The sequence below is a fragment of the Pithys albifrons genome, chromosome 1 (assembly GCF_047495875.1).
Source record: "Pithys albifrons albifrons isolate INPA30051 chromosome 1, PitAlb_v1, whole genome shotgun sequence".
NCBI lineage: Eukaryota > Metazoa > Chordata > Aves > Passeriformes > Thamnophilidae > Pithys > Pithys albifrons.
The window spans coordinates 7,960,932-7,978,757 of NC_092458.1; the positions used below are offsets into that span (position 1 = coordinate 7,960,932).

At 40.0% G+C, this 17,826-nt stretch overlaps 1 protein-coding gene across 3 annotated transcripts in view; it reads left to right on the forward strand.

The window, feature by feature from the left end:
- Nucleotides 1-7,345: 7,345 nt before the first annotated feature.
- ADGRG2 (adhesion G protein-coupled receptor G2) overlaps nt 7,346-17,826 on the forward strand; it is a 59,104-nt gene continuing 48,623 nt past the window's right edge. For 2 of the 3 annotated variants that reach the window (XM_071555040.1, XM_071555177.1), the window contains exon 1: nt 7,877-7,965. In XM_071555040.1, coding sequence (XP_071411141.1) covers nt 7,934-7,965 — 32 coding nt within the window. In that variant the 5' untranslated portion in view covers nt 7,877-7,933. Of the gene's footprint in view, nt 7,516-7,876; nt 7,966-17,826 lie in introns of those variants that run through there. The other variant, XM_071555103.1, reaches the window with a different exon arrangement.

Consider the following 17,826-nt stretch of genomic DNA (forward strand, 5'->3'; position numbering starts at 1 on the left):
TCCAGGCCCATTTTCATTTGAATGGACCTTTCTGAATAAAGAGGAAAGAATAAAATTCCTCTTAAGACCTTAGTGATGCTTTGGCAAACCAAAGAGATTAATATAAAGTGGCATGAGGAAGTCTCTGCTCAGTATTTTCTGAAGGTGCAAGGGACCATTGCTGGGCCTTTAGGGAAAGGCAGAACAAAGTTCCATCAACATTGGTGCCAGGTATTTTGCATCTTTGCAAAAATTAACATGTAATCAGTATAGTCAGCAAAGAATGAGGTAATTTAGGAAAAACAATTTATCACACAGAAAAGATCCTAAAAAGAAGGTCATGTCCTTTCCAAAAGACAGAAGTAGACCCAATTCTACATCCAAAAGACAAATAATTAATTTCATTTATATTCAGAAGTTTTGCACAAAACCTATTAATCACTCAAATAATACCTAAGTCCTAAAAACAACCATTTAACTCCATAAACTATGTGTAGACTTTCTCCTGAGCTTTTGCACAATAATGAAATATACTTGAAATACAGATGCTGTTATTTGGGATTTATTTACCCTGAACAATATAAACATTCAGGACCTTGATAAATTTTAGTTTAATCTTGGAGGTAATATATTTCAGAAAATTTTGTAACATCCAAACTTGTGGCAGATCCAGCCTAAGTTTGAAGTTGATAAAAGATAATTCACAAGAAAAAAGGAAAATCCCTCCCAACCTCCCAGACAAGTTTAGGAACTATAAAAAGGTAACCCTGGCAAAACAAGGTTATCCAATGACACAAAATGTAATGGCTTGTATTATAAAAATATGTTCTATTCAATAGACTAATTTCAGTTGGGAAACCTATTTTTAAAAAAATAAAATCAAGTTTTTAAAAGACCTAGAACTTTAAAAATTACATTCCAAATTATTTGAGGAGACTGGCACAGAAGGGTGAAAGAAACATTAATTTCCTGTCACTTGAGGCTTTATGCACTTCTTTTTTTATCTCAGTCATCCAGCATTATAGGTTGTTTAATATTTAATACTGAATATTATTTGACCTGGGTAGAAACAAGAAGTGAATTTTCTGCACAGAACACCCAGAATGTCAGTCAAATTACAACTAATGGCAGTTCTGAGGTTTATTAAAACTCCTGTGGTTCACTTAGATAAAGAGCTTTCTGGCTCCACTGAGAATGACATATTAGCATCACTGTTAACATTTTAAAAGATTCAATAAAAGATGTTTAGTATCAAACAACAGATGTATACAGAAGGTTGAATATTATCTCTGGTCTACAGATGAACAACCTAATTGCTGTCTACCATTTTATTGTCCTTTTCCATCAGACATGCCAGTAGTGATTTCAGTGCATCCCAGGTGAAGATAAGAAGCCATCTGCTGTGTGTTGGCTCTTACCATGCAGAGTATCTGCTTCTAACCAGCTGCAAGAATTTCTGAAATGTAGTTGACCTGCAGTAGGTTGTCTAGCTGCACACAGTCTGCCCAGAAGCTGCCACTTGAACAGTACTTGAAATTCCAGTCTTTGCCTCAGAAATAATTCATTGCTAAGTCTACATACACTGAAGTTTTTGGAAAGCTGAATGTCTCCTTTGTCTTAATCCGCCTGCAGAATACCAATATCAGCAGTCAGGTTTGTGACTTCCATGTGTATAAACTCCTGCACCCCAGACAGACCCAGGAAGGAAGGGCTCTTCTGAAACTTTTTCAAAGTCTGTTTTTCCTTCCAAATGTTCTAGGATTTAAGAGAAACTTTGTAAAACAGATTTACGCTGGTCTACGATGAAAGGCAGTATGGATTAGTTGACATTTTAAAAACTACTTTCCTCTCTTCCATGCTAACAAAAGGCTGAAAAATGGAGGTTGAAAAGGAATACAGTCAGTAGTATTAAAATCATAGAAGTTGAAACTTCACCAGAAAGGTCTTCCAGAAGTACTGCAACAGTTTCCAAAGGTCTCACTGCACTCCCTGATTCAGTCACTTGCAGCAAAGTGGACAAAGTTCAACACTGCAGAATGGGGAATATGCTATAGAGTTAAACTGGAGAAGGAAATCTCCTCTCCTTTGATACACCAAAAGCAGGTTGCCTTCCTAAAAACATGATGGCATTTCACATTTTTCTCTGTCTTTACACCATCCACCTCTTATTTTGCAGCTGAGATGCATATACTTTGTTTAAAAGACACAGCAAAGCCAAGAACAGAGTTAAGACAGGACAATTATGAACACAAGTTTTCCTCTCAGGAAAAGAAGAAAAAAGGTGTTGTCAGGGGTGAAAGGACTTGGCATGAAAGCTAAAATGCTTTCCCTAGTACATGAAAGATACACATTGCAGACCATACACTGCAAAAGTGTCTCCTGATAAAAACCAATCCTTCTCCGGTGCTTTATCAGTTACACAGACCCGAGAATCAACAGGGGTATAGTAACTTCCTTGGCTTTATTTTAACAGTTCATGCTATGATAAAAGTCTTACTACACATTTAATGGGGAGCCATTAGACTCAGTGTCAACTTTCAGTGGTTAACACAGCTTTTTTTGTAAATTAAGTTTTTTAAAAAGCGAAGCAAAAATGTGAAAAGTTCCCAGAATGAGAATTTGCCTGCCAAGATCTGCACAGACTTATTTTCTTATGGACAAGTTACAAGTCCTTTAAAATGTTTATTTAATGAAAATACAAATGTTGGTGCAATTTACAGAGAGTGAGTGCCATAAATGGAGAATTGAAAGGTTTAATTGTCCTTTCCAGGTGTTCTCTTCAGATTGCTTGCCTTGGCAACTCTTCCTTGTAGTTTCCCATAATGCTGATCAGCACCTTGGTCTGGGCTTTTGGACATGTGAGCCTTCAGCCACCCTCAAGTTTTTTACAATTTGAGGATCATTGTTCTTTGCTTGGCCTGAAGGGTATTTCATTCTAAGGGAAAGCAGAGGGTTAGCAGCATTCTCTTCTCACAGTGTCACAGACAGGCTGAGGCTGGAGGGCATCTCTGGAGATAGTCCAGTCCAAACTCCTGCTCAGAGCAGGGGCTGCTGCAGCAGGTTGCCCAGGACTGTATCCTGACTTCTTTTGAACATCTCCAAGGGTAGAGACTCCACAAGCTGTCTGGGTAATCTGCTCAGTGTTTGATAACTCTCACCACAAAAAATCTTTTTCTTATGTTTAAATTGAATTGCTTTCTTTTCAGTTTGTGCTCCACTCACTTTTTACTCCAATAGGTAAAAATTAAGGCTCTTGACTCCACAGAATGGAGTGTTGCACGAAAATATATGCAGAGGGTATTGATGGGCTGATCACCCAAGAGAACAGAATGCTCATCCTGCTGCTACATATAATCATTCACTCTTAATGCAAATATAACATGAAATTTTGTTAAAGAACATGGTATCAAAGATGTCTTGTTTCTTTTGTCCCAAGTACCTAAAAAATTGCCTTCCACCTTTATCCGGTTTTGGAATGTAAATGCGATAGGGACACAGAGTAGGAATACAATCTGACATGACACAGCTGTGTGTTTGCAGCAGGACAACCTGCAACATGGAATCCATAGGGCCAAGTAACACGGTGAACGTAAACATCACTTGTCATCAGTAATGATACAGGAAGAGAAATGCATATTTCATTAGTGAGGTGAGGCTTAGAAGTTAACCACAGAGATACAGGGGTTTTTATTATTACTATTTTAATATCCCTCCTGGACCTTCAGTAGGGAAGATATTATGCACATCTTTTTTTCTTATGAAGAAATTGCTACAGTCAAAAGGAAATCTTACCCTGGGTGTTGTACTTGGTGTTTGAGAACATGTGTAAAAGTCACAGCTGGATAGACTAAACCTCCTTATTTAATGATTACTTATCTAAGAGATTTCTTTTACATGTTGGCTCAGTTAACATTCAGCAAATACCGTGCTCATGGTACCCACACCTATATGCTACTTTCTGACAAGAGAATATTAACACACAGATATTCTATTAGAATGTTAGATAGGTATATCTACCCCAAGGACTCTTTTGTAAGATACAGGTTTATTGTTCACGCACAAATTTTTAACAGACACAGCCTCTTTTTCACAAATTAAGCTCTCAATTTTGTGCTAATATGTGCAGTTTTAAGATTAGACTTTAAATCCTCCTCCCTTGATATGTTTAAAGACTTTCAGTATTACAGCTAGTCCATATAATTCCCCTGTCCTAAAATTGCTCACTTGTTGTTTATGGCTTTGTAATGTTGAAAGCAGAATATAGATGGTTTTATTCAGTCTTCACTGCTACCATCAGTTAAAAAAAACACCTAACCTATTTTTATCTAGTTATTTGTAATTTACATGACTCATAACTAGTACATGGTTTTATAGCACAGAACACGAGTGATTTTTGGGAAGAACTATATTTATATATGAAGCAGCAAAGTGTAACCATTTTAACTGTTTTTTGTACCTCCAATCTGTTTCTGGTGTTCACAGAAACCTGTAATGTGGCAAAGAAGATAACCCCACAAAATTCAGAGTCATGGAAATTATCATAAGGAGGTTTTTTGCTTTGTTTTTTGATCAGTTAGATTTGACATAAAAGGTGTTTTGTTAATGTGATTCATTGAAACAGTAATTCTCCTAATTTTATTCTCCCTGGGATTGGCCACGTACACATCAGAGAGCAAAGCAACCTCCAATCCTCCCACCAGAGATAGTGAAGGAGTAGCCAGAACAGGACAAGTCTGGCCTGTCAAGCACCTTTGTCAAACAGCAGCATCAAACCTTAACAGCATAAATGAAGAGGCAAACAGATCTTACTCCTCCCACTACCTTCCCTCTCCCTTACCAGTTACATGTTTTGTTCCCCTGAGACATGAATTACATCATCAGAACAAATTCCATTTGGATACATAAATTATAAACATGAAATGAATACTGCAATATCTCCCTTATCTCCCTAGGAAACATGTACACACAAACACATAAATAAAGAAAGAGTTTAAAGCAAAAATAATAATAATAATAAAAATAATAATAAATCCCAACTTAGAAAGCATAATATGAAATTCTGGTTAACATGAAATTAATGGGAATTTAGGCACTGACTTTGTAGGATTAGTTGGGGTTTCTACATCTGATCTTGTTGAACACAGTATTTCTCCACTTGCAGGATGCACGGCTAAACTTTATATCAACACCAGTTTATGGTATCCATGCTCCCATTTTCTGGAGACTTTCAGATCCAGAAACTATTAATTTTACTGAAGATGTTTTAATATGATCATTTTGTCTGGGGAGAGAATATTTGACTCTTCCTCTTCAAGAGAGGATTGTTCTCTTAAACCTACATTAATCATTTCCTATTCCTACTAAACTAATGTTCAGTATTGCACAAGCACACAATAAAGGAGGCATTGAGCAATCTGAATCAGTACAACTTTTTTTTTCTTTGCATTTTCTCAAAAACGTAACAAACTAGTGGGGTTGAAAAGTTCCTTATTATTCAGCTATTCATACTTGTTCCTCAGACCTGTTCAATTTTGTATTTTCTTGGTAAGTGGACAGAAGTTTGCCTTTGGTTTCCATGTATCACTGCCCAGATCCTGTGTAGTCCTACAAATTGCATGCTGGTATATGAGTGAGTATACATGGATTTCAGTGACTTTTCCAGCTATGTACAGCTATACAAACACACTAGGAATGACGTTCTGAAAATAGCCTGGTTTTAGGTCATTATAAATCAATTCTGTTTAGTTTTCTGTGTGTTACTGGATACACTACCACACTACCCAGCTGTATGTAAAACACAGTTTAAATAAACAATTAGAGATACAAATTGAGTGTTTACCTCTTGTAAATTACACAGTATTTTCTCCTAGTAAATTAACTTGGTCTGAGAGGAAAGGAAATAGGTATTTTGAAGTAACTCCCCTGACCATCAAGCATTTCAGTGCTTGAAAGTTCAGCAACTGGCCGATTTTTATCCCAAAAAATGTATCATTTGTCAGAGATGTCGGTGGACAAAGGCAGACTTCCTTTTATCTGTAGCCTGGTAACTATTAACACAACAAGCAACACGGAAAGCTTCCTAACCCTGCACTACCAACAGGTAACGTGTCCTGGGATAAGCTGGGCTTCAGTTTCCAACCTCATTCAGCCTTTTAGCCTTTCTGAGGAGACATTGCTAAGCCACATTGGTGAAGTGCACTGTTTGTGTATGTGTCAAAAGAGCACTAACATAGGATCCCTCGGCACGCATTTTCATAGGCAGATGATGGTCTCATGCATTACACCCTAGCACTAAATTCTAGGCAATTTTTCTCTTCTTATTGACCTCAGATACCCAGGTCAAAAGTGAAGCAGATACAATTACCACGTGGTATAAGGTATGACTAGAACAGCAGTGGTGGTCCTTAGATCTTTGGGGAAGTGAAATATATTCCAGTAAGCAAGAAAGAGAAAGACAAATGTCTCCTGTTTTTTCCTATGTGAGGAACTGCAAAAGCACTGGCCTTGTGTTCCACTAGGTGCCAGTCCAAAGCATTCAAAGTCACCACCGATCTAAGCAAAATGAAACGACCCTCTTCATCCAACCCCAGCTTTTCTTTACAAGTACTTCTCTACAAAATTATGCTCATCACACGGACTCATCACACTCTGTATCCTTGGGAAGACCTGCTGTCTGTGCAGTTTGCAGAATTTGTCCCTGTCTTGTCTTTTCAGTAACACTGAGAAGAGTTGTAAAGCTTCAGCCTTTCCCCTCTGGATGTGCTTTCACCCAGCTATGTCCTGGATCCAGGCTCTACGCAGCAATGTCTAGTGACCAGAGCTCCAGCCCACACGCAGGGAGTAGTTCCTGAACATTTTGGTATAAAATAGGTCATTGAAAACACTGTAATTTTCCGAACATGTTTTGTTCCAAGCAATTAAAAAGGGGAAGAGGAGGGCCACAGCTTCAGCTGATAATAGCGAAGTCCATTTACGCCACCAACTGAAGGTATCACTCTTACTGAAATTGAATGAAGGAAAGGCTGCTAGTTCCAGAAAACTACGTTTACATTAGGGCTTCATGTGGTTCTGTTACAAGAGTGAATCATACAAGAAAAAAGGCTGGTTTAACACCGAACACGCTGCCCACCAAGAAGAATCGGAAACAGTTTGTTGGCAGTGGTAGCTCCCTGCCCGAGGTCGCTGTGTGCGGGCAGTGTCCCCACGCGTTCCTCAGCCCGCAGCCCGCAGCCCGCCCGGGCCAGCGCTCGCCCCCGGCGCTGCCACCCCCGCGGGGCCGCGCCCGGGCGGGTTCCCTCGGCTTCCCCGCAGCACCTCCCTCGCTGCCTCCGCCCCCGGCCAGCGCTGCCCCAGCTGCGGGGCCGCCGCCGCCTCCGCCGGGCCAGTGCTGAGCGAGCGAGCGAGCGAGCCGGGCGGGACGGGACGGGACGGGACGGGGCAGGACACGCGGGCGGCGCGGCACGGCACGGCACGGCACAGCACAGCACAGGAGGGGACAGAACAGGACGGACGGGACGGGCGGCCGCCCGGCGCCAGGTGAGCGGTGGGTCGGGTCGCGGGGGCTCCCGGGTGCGGGGAGGGAGCGGCGGCTGCGGGACGGGAGTTCTCCGAGCCGGGCTGGGGCGTCCCCGTGACCGTCCCCGCGGGGACGAGCGGGGTGAGGGCTGGGGGGGTCCCGCAGGGGACGGCTCGGGGCGCTCCGACCTGCCCAGCCCAGCCCGCCTGGGCACGTGCCGGGCCCCGGAGTGGCACTGGCGGTACCGCCCGGGGGTCGGTGGCACGAAGGGCGGGGCCCGAGCGCTGCGGGGCCGTTGGGGCGCGCGCGGGGCCGGTGCGGGGATGCGGGAGCGTGCCCGGAGCACGGCGGTGATGGCCAGGTGTGTGCGGATGGGGGAAAGGCTTCCTACAGCTTTCCGGTCTTATTTTAAGCGCCTAATCGATCAACGGCGAGAAAATGCCAGTAACGTGCTCAAACCGACCTAAAAAGTGAGTGGTTGTGGCGGACCCGGCGGTGCGGTTCGAGTGCGGGGTACGCCCCGTCGGGGCTGTTCTGCTGGGCTGGGTCGGGGTTTGGTCTCACGCGAGTCTTCTGTGGGAACGGGGCAGGGAATATACTCAGTTTAAAAGTTTTACCTGCTTCTTTCACATACATTCTGCAAGGAAACCTACATCACTGAGAGGAAAATGTCCTCAGAGTCACCTTTTTTGCACAATAATTATCCTGAGGGGTGTATTTGGGTTTTTTTGGGTCTAGAAGCATCCTCTTTTGCCTGAGTTTATTTCTGCTTTGCAAGTAGATGGGTTTTGTCATTCAGGGATAGTATTTAGAACAGTACTGAAGTCTTGCTTTTACTGTGTTACTGTTTTGCATTGATTTATGTGAAAGAAATGTTTGTAAACTAGTTCAAGGTGTGCTTACCCAGCAGATTAAATGTGGGATGGTACAAGCCTGGGCTGGTTTTGACTTATATGAAGTTCCAGAATCGGTGAGGTTGGAAGGAACCACAGTGGGTCATCTGGTCCAACCTCCCTGCTCAAATCAGTCAGAATAACGATGAAGGGGTGATAGAAGGAGCTTCAACATGAGCCAAAATAGAGTTTACAATCTCCAACATGCACATCTAAGTGTTGTTCAATCCCAAAGCAAATTAGTTGGGTCTTCAGCTCTGTCACATGTGCTGGCAAAGTAAAGCTGGTGTTATATGTCTGTACTCAGAATAAGTTTCTCTCTTTTGCTTGCATAGGCTCACAGTTTACATCGTCACTAGCTGAGAGTTGGGCAAGTTAATATTCCTGCTCTTAAAGTTTAAGGCTGTGCCTAAGCTGGAAAGTATCTTCTGTAACTGTTTCCATGGGGGAAACAAGCAGGTTTTGTTTCTCTGCTGGGTGACCAATAATGTGTTTGTCGAATTAAACTAAAGAATAGAAAACATGTCTTTGCTTAGGAGGATCTCCAGGTACTTGTCTTCACTGTAGAAGCACATTTATAACTTAATCATGAAAGCAACCTGTAAAGTGGAATGCTTTGAAAGAAGATGCAGGAAAGAAATTGCATGTAAACAAAATTCGCTGAAATATGAATCAGGGCCACAAAATTTTCTACTTACACTGCAAGATGGTATTATTTTATTTCTGCTGTGTCAGTAAGACACCAACTGAACTAATGTTATTGGTATCTTTATTAATATTACTTTAGTGGCTTAAGGTAATTCTGTTGATCAAATGGAGCTTGTGAGTATATTTTTTTATCTTCAGTGCCTTCTGAATGTAATGTTAAACCTCTGTTTCTAATACATAAACAGAAATTGGCTCAAAATAGGGCCAGCTGGAGAGGGATGAAGGACTAAACTCCCATTCTCAAGTTAATTACTCAGTTTCCAAAGTTCTTGTGCTGTGAATGTTTTTAGTCAGGTCTTCCACTGGTAACTGCAGAGTGTTGGCAGATTGTGAAAGTTTTGGACTTCATGAGTGAATAACTCTTGTTAAATTTGGACAATTTTTAGTTCTTAATATGTAACACGATCAGTGACCTTGGCAAACAGAATACAGGTTTAAAAGTGGTCACTGCACTTGAGTTTGGAATTTTGTGTTTTCAGTGGAATACTAGATTAGATTATTTGAAGGCCAGATTAAGGGTAGCTCAATTAATCTTGTAGACTTCAGCACAAGAATGACCATGAATAAGGCATGCAATTTGGCCTGAACTGTTCGCTTTCTGACAAATGGCAAGTTTAGTAGTGCATTTTCATCTACATTCAGTTCAAAGCTTTGCTCTTTTCCAGATGCAGATTTAGAGAATATGAATTTATTGGTAGGTGCCACTCAGCTTGTGATCATGAAAGGAGTGGACCATTTCATGTTTATTAGATAGGTGCCCGCGATTATGAGGGTCTTATTCTTTCCAGTCATGAATTCCTGGTAGAGTTACAACTTGGAAAGGATCTATAATTGCTCTATGAAAAAGATTGGCTTATGTAACAACATGTTAATTGATAGGACTCAATTATTTGGGAGTCTTGCATTGCTTCTGTGCCAAAATAGCTTTGAATTTATTGTTGTTCAGGATGGACAAAGGATCCTTTTTAGCTAACAATAAATCAAAGACAAAAGAAATGGATCTCAAACTCTCCCCTACATGAGTCACATGGATTTGTCTTCAGCTGTGAGCTGAACATTTTGTGTATCACAGGTGAGTGTTACTTACATCCGCTTCAGGACAGCTTTATTGTAGGTATTATGTAGTGGAACTGATAAAAGATTTTAGAAGCATATCTGGCAGTTCAATTCCAAAACTCAACTTTTTCTGGTTTTATCTATTTTTATTTTGTGCTCTTTTGTCAATGAGCGCTGTAGCCCAGAAATACAATTCTTGTTTGACACAACAGCTGCTTTTCAGCTAGTGCCTTATAAAAACAGTGGGTTTTTTACTTTCATTCTAGATCCTCTTCTACTGGGTGCTGAAATGCAGTGTGCTTAACATCTCATAGCAAAAATGTAGTTTGTAAAATAATTAACTTATTTTTTTTTATTTTAAAAGAAAATTCTTGAATGTCAGCTATACTAGATGACACAGTGTTTGGAACCTACTTAAAATACTTTTTCTCTCCATAGAATTTAGAGAAAATTACTAGATTTTATCACATTATTTCTATTTTCTGAAATTTGCATGGGTGCCTCAAGTGATGCCTTAGTTACCAAAAAAGTACAACCACTCACAAATTAAGCACTGAGTAGGTTCTCATTTATGATGTTCCTTAAAGGAATCATTGAGGAGTTAAGGTCTAAGAGATCCATCAGTATTTTGCCAGAAGTTGCCATGTTTGACAAGATGTGACACATTTAGAAATGGTAGAACTAGCAAGACAGTGAGTGAATATGCTCATTATGGAGATGTTATTGTGCATACACAGCAAAACTCAACATCTTCTTACTGATGCTTTTAGTGTTTTAAATATTCTTACAATAAGTCCCTTTCTTTAGAGAAAAAATTACTGTGTCTGTCTGCCTGGATTTATTAGACACCTGGGCAGGCCTGATTGTCAGTGTTGCCAAATTCCAGGTTTAATTTCTGAGTTTCCAACCAGATTTTGAATATCTTGTTTCTTTTGCACCAAATTAGTTAAGAACGTGAGGTGGTTGAATGGGTTTTTGATGGACTTTATTTTGAAGTGACTTAGTTCCATCATTACTTATTCATTCCATAATTACTCATTCATAGCATAGGCCAAGTATTCACATAACTTGAATTAAAAATTCGTTCCCTTTTTCACCCGTATCTGTGTTTCAGCAAGCCAGAATTTGGGTTAGTGTTGTCTATTTATGAAAAGGCCAATTGCTATTTTTATAGAGGTAGTGATGGTGGAAAAAGCCATGTGGAGTACAGTTGTACAAAGCAAAATTTTTGAATTGATATGTTTGTGGGGGCTACACACAGAAATGGTTTTGCTTTAAATACATTTTTCTGAAGTTGCTTTGAAGTCATCTACTGAACTCCGTGATGACTTTCAAGTGTTTGAGAATGTTTGCTATTAACTAACCTGTTTTATTTGTAGTAGTCTAATGTGGGCTCCAATCACAGCTTTGGCTTCCCTTCTTCCCCCAACAACTGACCATGGTTTGTCCTGGCAATGGGACCATCTCCTGTCCCCCTACACAGACTAATATTTAGCCTAAGGAGGAGGAGTGTTAAAAGAGGACCAGAATGCTGTTCTGGCATAGGTCTGTTTATTAGAATGTCTTAATAGAGAGCCCCTAAATATTTACCCCATGTGAAGACTGAAGTGCCAAATTGACTGTTTCCTTAGGCTGTATCAGGTAGTGATGCCATATTCCCAATCAGAGTTGTAGTGGGACTTTGGAAGATGCTTGCTTTGGTGCATGATCTTTCCAAACTGATGAGTTTTATTTCTTTGGAACAAACTATTAGTCTTGGTGATTGGTTGACTGAAACGGTCTAAGAGGTTGTTTAAAAGATAAAAAAAACCAAATCAGAAACCTCCACCAAATACTGTGCTGCTTAGGTTCCAGAGAAATTTTAACAGCTCCAAGTGCAAGATCCAAGAGACCTGTTAAATCCATGAAGTGAAGCTTAGGAAGAAATCACAGCATCATTTCTTTTTTAGGGTGTTGCTGTTCAAGCCAAGAGAGCATGGAAAGGAAAGCGGGGATGGGAAGTGTAAACTGAGCAGAAATTACTATTTACTTTTTCTTTTCCCCCACTTACAGTAAGATGAAACTTTCAGAACTCGTTGAAAAGTAGGAAAATTGAAAGCATGAGCTGGAGAGCCTTCTTTTTGGCATGCCTGGCCTTAACTTGATTCCTCACAGCCTGCTTGCATTGCTCACTGATTTGAGCTTTAGGAAAGTCTTTGTCCTTCCCTCTTTCTCTCTGCAGCAAATTCAAGTCCTCTAACTGAATATAATGGCTTTCCAAAACTTTTTGTCTACTTTTTTATGTTTGTACCTTTGTACACCCTTCCCAGTGCCTTTTACCTGGCTCAAGGTGCATGTCTTGTGTTCCTTTAATCTTTTTTGATGTGCCTTTTATGTGGTCTTTGTTGCACTTTGTCTTCTACTCTGCAGAACATGTTTTGTGGTTTCCTCCTCCATTAAACCTATATAGTTCTAAACCCTAAGTATTATTAATGAAAATGTAAGCAACCTAAAGTTGAAATAACCAGGCTTGTGGCAAACATAACTACCTTTATTACATCTCTGCTTCTCACGCATCCTGGGGACCTTGTAAACTCTTTGAAGTGGAAACCTGCTCAGGTGTTGTCACCAAAGGGCTTTTTAGTTTGCTCTAGAAGATTTACTGGAGTGTGTGGGTGATACTTTGCTCTCGAGGGAATACACAGCACAGACAAGGATTTCCTGGATAGTGTAAAACTTTTATAAGAACTAGAGAACGGCTCATCTCCCAGGTGACAGTTGGATATGAGGAGGTGAAACATTTCAAATCTGGATAAGAGGGAACAGAAACTTTCTTATAATTGTCCCCTGTTCCATTTTTGCATGACATATCCCACAAGGTGCTGTGTAAGAAATTTAAGTACCAAAAGTGCTTTGTTTTGGCACTGAGGTCCCTAATGCAGAGCCATCCAATAGCATGTTACACTCCTGAATCCACTTACACAGCCCTTAGTGATTAGGTTTGCATTTTTACATGAATTTAAAGAGACATCTTTGATTTGGACTGAAGATAGACCTTGGTTTGCACAGCTTGGTATTTGCAAAATAAAATATATTAAAAAGTCTAATGCCAATATCCTGCAACAGTTGAAAGAATAAAGACAAGGAATGGATTTCTGGGAGAGTTCCTCCTCCTGTTTAGTTCTTTTAAGAGCTGAGCCAACAAGCCATGAGTTTTGCAGATAACTCTTGTCTTTAACTAAGTGGCTTGTTGCTCTCTGTAAGCCAACTTATTAAAAAATAAAACATTTAAATCTTTGAAAACAGTAAAGATTTGTGTCAGGAGGACATCTTTGGAGGATGCTGGAACTTGAACACGCTGCCATTACAGTCTTAGGAAAAAATGGTGTTCTGCATAAAGTGACTGTCTGTTGGACACTGCCTGCCTGTTTTTACAGCCGTGATTAACACTGGAGAAAATTAATGAACACCAAGCTATTATCAGACAGTAATAATCCTGTTACTGTCTTCTGGAAAAACACATAAAACCCCCCCATGGAACAACATTTTAAAATCAATGGTGCTACTTCTGCTGTTAAGTCAGAGAATACTTGTATGTGCCAAGATTCACAGTGACATAAGACTTTCCAACATAAGCGTCCTCCCTATTACATCTGAGCTGCTTCAGCCAAAATTTAAAAATAACATGAGAACTTTACTGCCTTTTGGTTCCAGTCTGGAAAATATAAAGGGTTGATGGAAGAAGTCTACAGTGTTACATTTTTGAAAGTAATTAAAGACGTCAAGAAGTTCTCATACCTGGGCAGAACGATGTGTTTGTTTTGTTCTTTTCAGCCTTCTATCACCTGGTATAGATTTGAATAAGGCAGAGTGTCATAGAACAGCAGCCAGAGACTTACCATTCATTATTACCCTTCTCCTCAGCAGTAAATTCTATACATTTGGGAAATATTTTTATTAAAAGCCAAAATTTTCATAAGGGATAAATACAGAAGACAGAATGAGCCCCAGAAACTACGAATGAAAGAAGTGTGACTTGAACAAAGCAGTTGGAAGTGCAGTAGTAGACAGCATGATCAGAAGTAAACAAATGATTGCTTTGGGTCATGATTTCCATCAAGTTTCTTCTACCAACAGTTTATGCATTGGCAGTGAGAACCTGCTCTGGCTAAAACTTGTCATAAAACAACTAACAGTTTATTAAATGTTAAAGACTGCCAGTAAATAGGTATTTTCAACAGGAATTTAGATGTATTTTTCAAAAAGTGGTTGACCAAAATGCAGAATACAACAGCTCCATTTATGTTTTGCACTTTCTTTGGCTTCAGTCCTATAGAAAGCATATCTGGTGTAATACAAGGCAAGCAGTTGTTTAAGTCCTGTATGTCTTATGTATCACCTGTGGGTGCACACTTGGAAAGCAGTAATGTAAAATAGCATGGCATCAGCTAATTAATATTAATTATAAGAATACAGACTCCTTTTTATACCATCTTCCTGTCTCTGCTTCCTCTAACCTCTTTAATTTTCAGAGAATGTGATAGTAGTGCAGAAATGCATCATGTGTAACACAACATACAAAATAACCGACTGATTTTTCAAAGAATGTGTGTTCATTTGTTTTAAGAAAAGTTCTGTCAATTCTAGTTTGACTTTGAAATGTTGTGAAACCTGGGTGGCATTGCTGCTGGATTGTGGTTGGTAAAAGTAGAGCATTCTTCATGGAGAACAAGCAAGAGGGAGCAAATTTATGCCTGAGCCCTTACTTTATATTCTCTGAATTTCCATTTTTTCTGCTGAGCATAAAGAAGTGTTTTATATTCTTGTCTACTTCAGACACTTAGCTCTTCATAAATAAAAGTGATTTAGTTGTAAGTGAGAAAGTAAAGACAGGCAGTTGCATCTTTACCTCTACTCTGTGCATAGAACTCTTTCTCATGCTTGGGTGGCTCAGTAACTGTTATAAGTGATTAGATTTGCTTGATTTACAAATGAAATTTTTTCATCCAACTGCAAAAACTGTGCATATTCATGCTGGGCTGTCTGAGTCATGCTGTATTCATCTATTATAAAGAACAATAAAAATGTTCATTTGAACAAATGAGCAAAATTAATAACAAATGAAAAGAATCACTTGTGCCTAATTCTGTAACATCAATAACTATATATTTGCAGTTACATTGATATTCAGGATCAATAACAGTAAAGCTTTAGGATTTTAATACAGAGAAGGACTTAAGTTTAAGAGGAAAATAATGTTTTGGAATATATTGTATGATTTTTTTCAATAGATACGGTGAAATCATATTTTATATCTTTTTTTTTTCTTTAAAAGATCTGTCAAAGCATCTTTTTCTTTGGCAGTGTCCAAACAGCTTTGTGGCAAAAAGAAAGGAACACTGATGTTATTTTTCCAACTCTTTTAATTGTATATTTTATTCAGACAGTGGAACAAGTCTTGAACTAGTATAAACATCCAAAGTCTTGGTAAAAGTCAGCTGAGCTGTGACCATGTCAGTATTTTACTTTATACATTTACTCAGTTTCCTGCTGTCTGGATTTTATTGCTTTCCCTGAGATAATTAATCTCCATTCATAGCTTTGAATAGTTTCAGAGTTCTTGATATGACCGTGTTCAGTCAACAAGAAGCCCTGTATCTGTCCCCACTTGTCTTCACTGGGCCCATCTCAGGAAGTGAGAACAATGTCAAAAACCAGATGAGATAAAAACTTAAATGTACAGAAACTATTTATGACACCCTTTCGTTTAAACACTGGACAAATATTAGCGAAGCTCACTCTGGAAGGCCAGAGTTAGAGGAAGGTCCATCCAAACTCCTCAGGGCTACATAGTGCTCAGGCAGAGCTGGAGTCAGAACCAGGAATTGCTTGGCTTCTGTTCTCAAATTTAGACTTTTGTAATGCAGATTTTATTTGTGGTGATGGGGCATTAACATTGTTGTCTAGTGAGAACTACCAGACAAACAGAAGGCTTTATGGTTCAGGAGTGAACCTTTGTCCTAGTCAGCTCATTTCATGTATATCTCTGCAGAACTGAGGCTGAAGGAGAAAACTCAGTGCAGGCAATGTAGGGGCCTTCCAAGTCAGTAACATCTGACACAGAGCGAGCAGTTCACCTCCGTACCTGCCAGCACCAGTGGCTAAACTCGTGGATGCCACTGAGTGTTTTTGGACTCCATCCCATTCGCATCTCAACTCTTGATGTCTAGGTAGTAGAGACAAGGTATAATGGAATTTGTGTTTGTTTTGTTGTCTAAATACATCACTGTGTGCAGAAAAAGAGATTTCCCCATAAAACAGATGCACATCTCGATTTTGCTTGGAAGTGACCTAGTTTGATACTGGAATGGGAATGATGAGTAAGCAGAGAAAGGAAACACAGCTTTTGGATGGGCATCTCTTCTAACCCTAGGAAATTACATTGTAGATTCACAATCCTTGAAGTTGTCAGATATATTTTAAGCATGACAGTCTTCATTATGAGGTTCTTTACTTAGTCTGCTGACCAAACAACTTTATTAAAATGTGAGTTTTAGGCATTCCGAGAAGCAAGACGAAGACAGATTTGAGCATGTTTCCTGTGGATCTTTACAAAGTTAGCCTGCCTTTGACATTTTTTACCTTTTTTACTTGTTCTTGTTTGGTTTTGCTCTGATCCTGCAGAAGATTGTGTGTATTAGCTATGGGCATTGTTTTAGCATATTTATTTTCTATCAGTTTCAGTGTGCTTGATTTTTGTGGGAGCAGTATTGTCATCACTCAGGTTGGTATGGTTCAGTGCAATCAGTATTCCTGATTTTTTTTTTTTGCCAGCAGTATTACCTACTGTGTAGTTATTGAAAACAGTGGCAACAGTGTTGCAGTGCTGTTAATTTTTGAGAAACCTTTGCTTTATGCTTTCTATGCCACGTTGTTATATGTGTATAATTTATGGGCATGTAAATGGGCGGTCCTGTGGTGTAATGGAGAACACTCTGGACTCTGAATCCCAAGGACCTGAGTTCGAGTCTCAGTGGGGACCGTCCTCTGGCAGTTCAGCCTCCCTGCCATCCCATCCCGTCAGATCTCGGATGCTCAGCAGGGTCAGCCCCGGTCAGTACCGGGTGCTGTGACAGTCCCAAGGACTTCCCTGTCACTGTCCAAGCTCACTCGGTCGTGGCAGAAGGACCTCAGGACTGAAACGGTGGGGCCAGTTCTGCACTCGCTGTGCCTCACCTAAAAAACCCACTGTGCAGGCTGGAAGGGCACGTGGGGAGAGCCCTTCCCAAATCAGGCCATACACACATACATGTGCATGTACATTTAATCAGTTTCCAAACTGTTAATTATGTAGCAACTTCACTGTCTCTCTGTTTATTCCTGTAGCACTTCTCTTGCAGAGTTTGGCCCATAGTAACCAGTTTATGTTAACAAATATTTACATTTGTGTGAATACTTGCAAAAAAACCCCCAAACAAACAAAAAACCCCAAAACAAAAAAAAACCCAAACAAACAAAAACCCCCAAAACAAACACCACCACCCCCTATTTCCCCCCCACCCCCACCCCCAAACACCAACGTTTTAGCCCTAACCTTAACACAAATTTACAGCTCCTGAAAGAGTTCACCACTTACAGTGCCTGAACTAGAGCAGCCTGATCCAGCATGTGCAGTTTGGGAACAGGAGCAGTGCT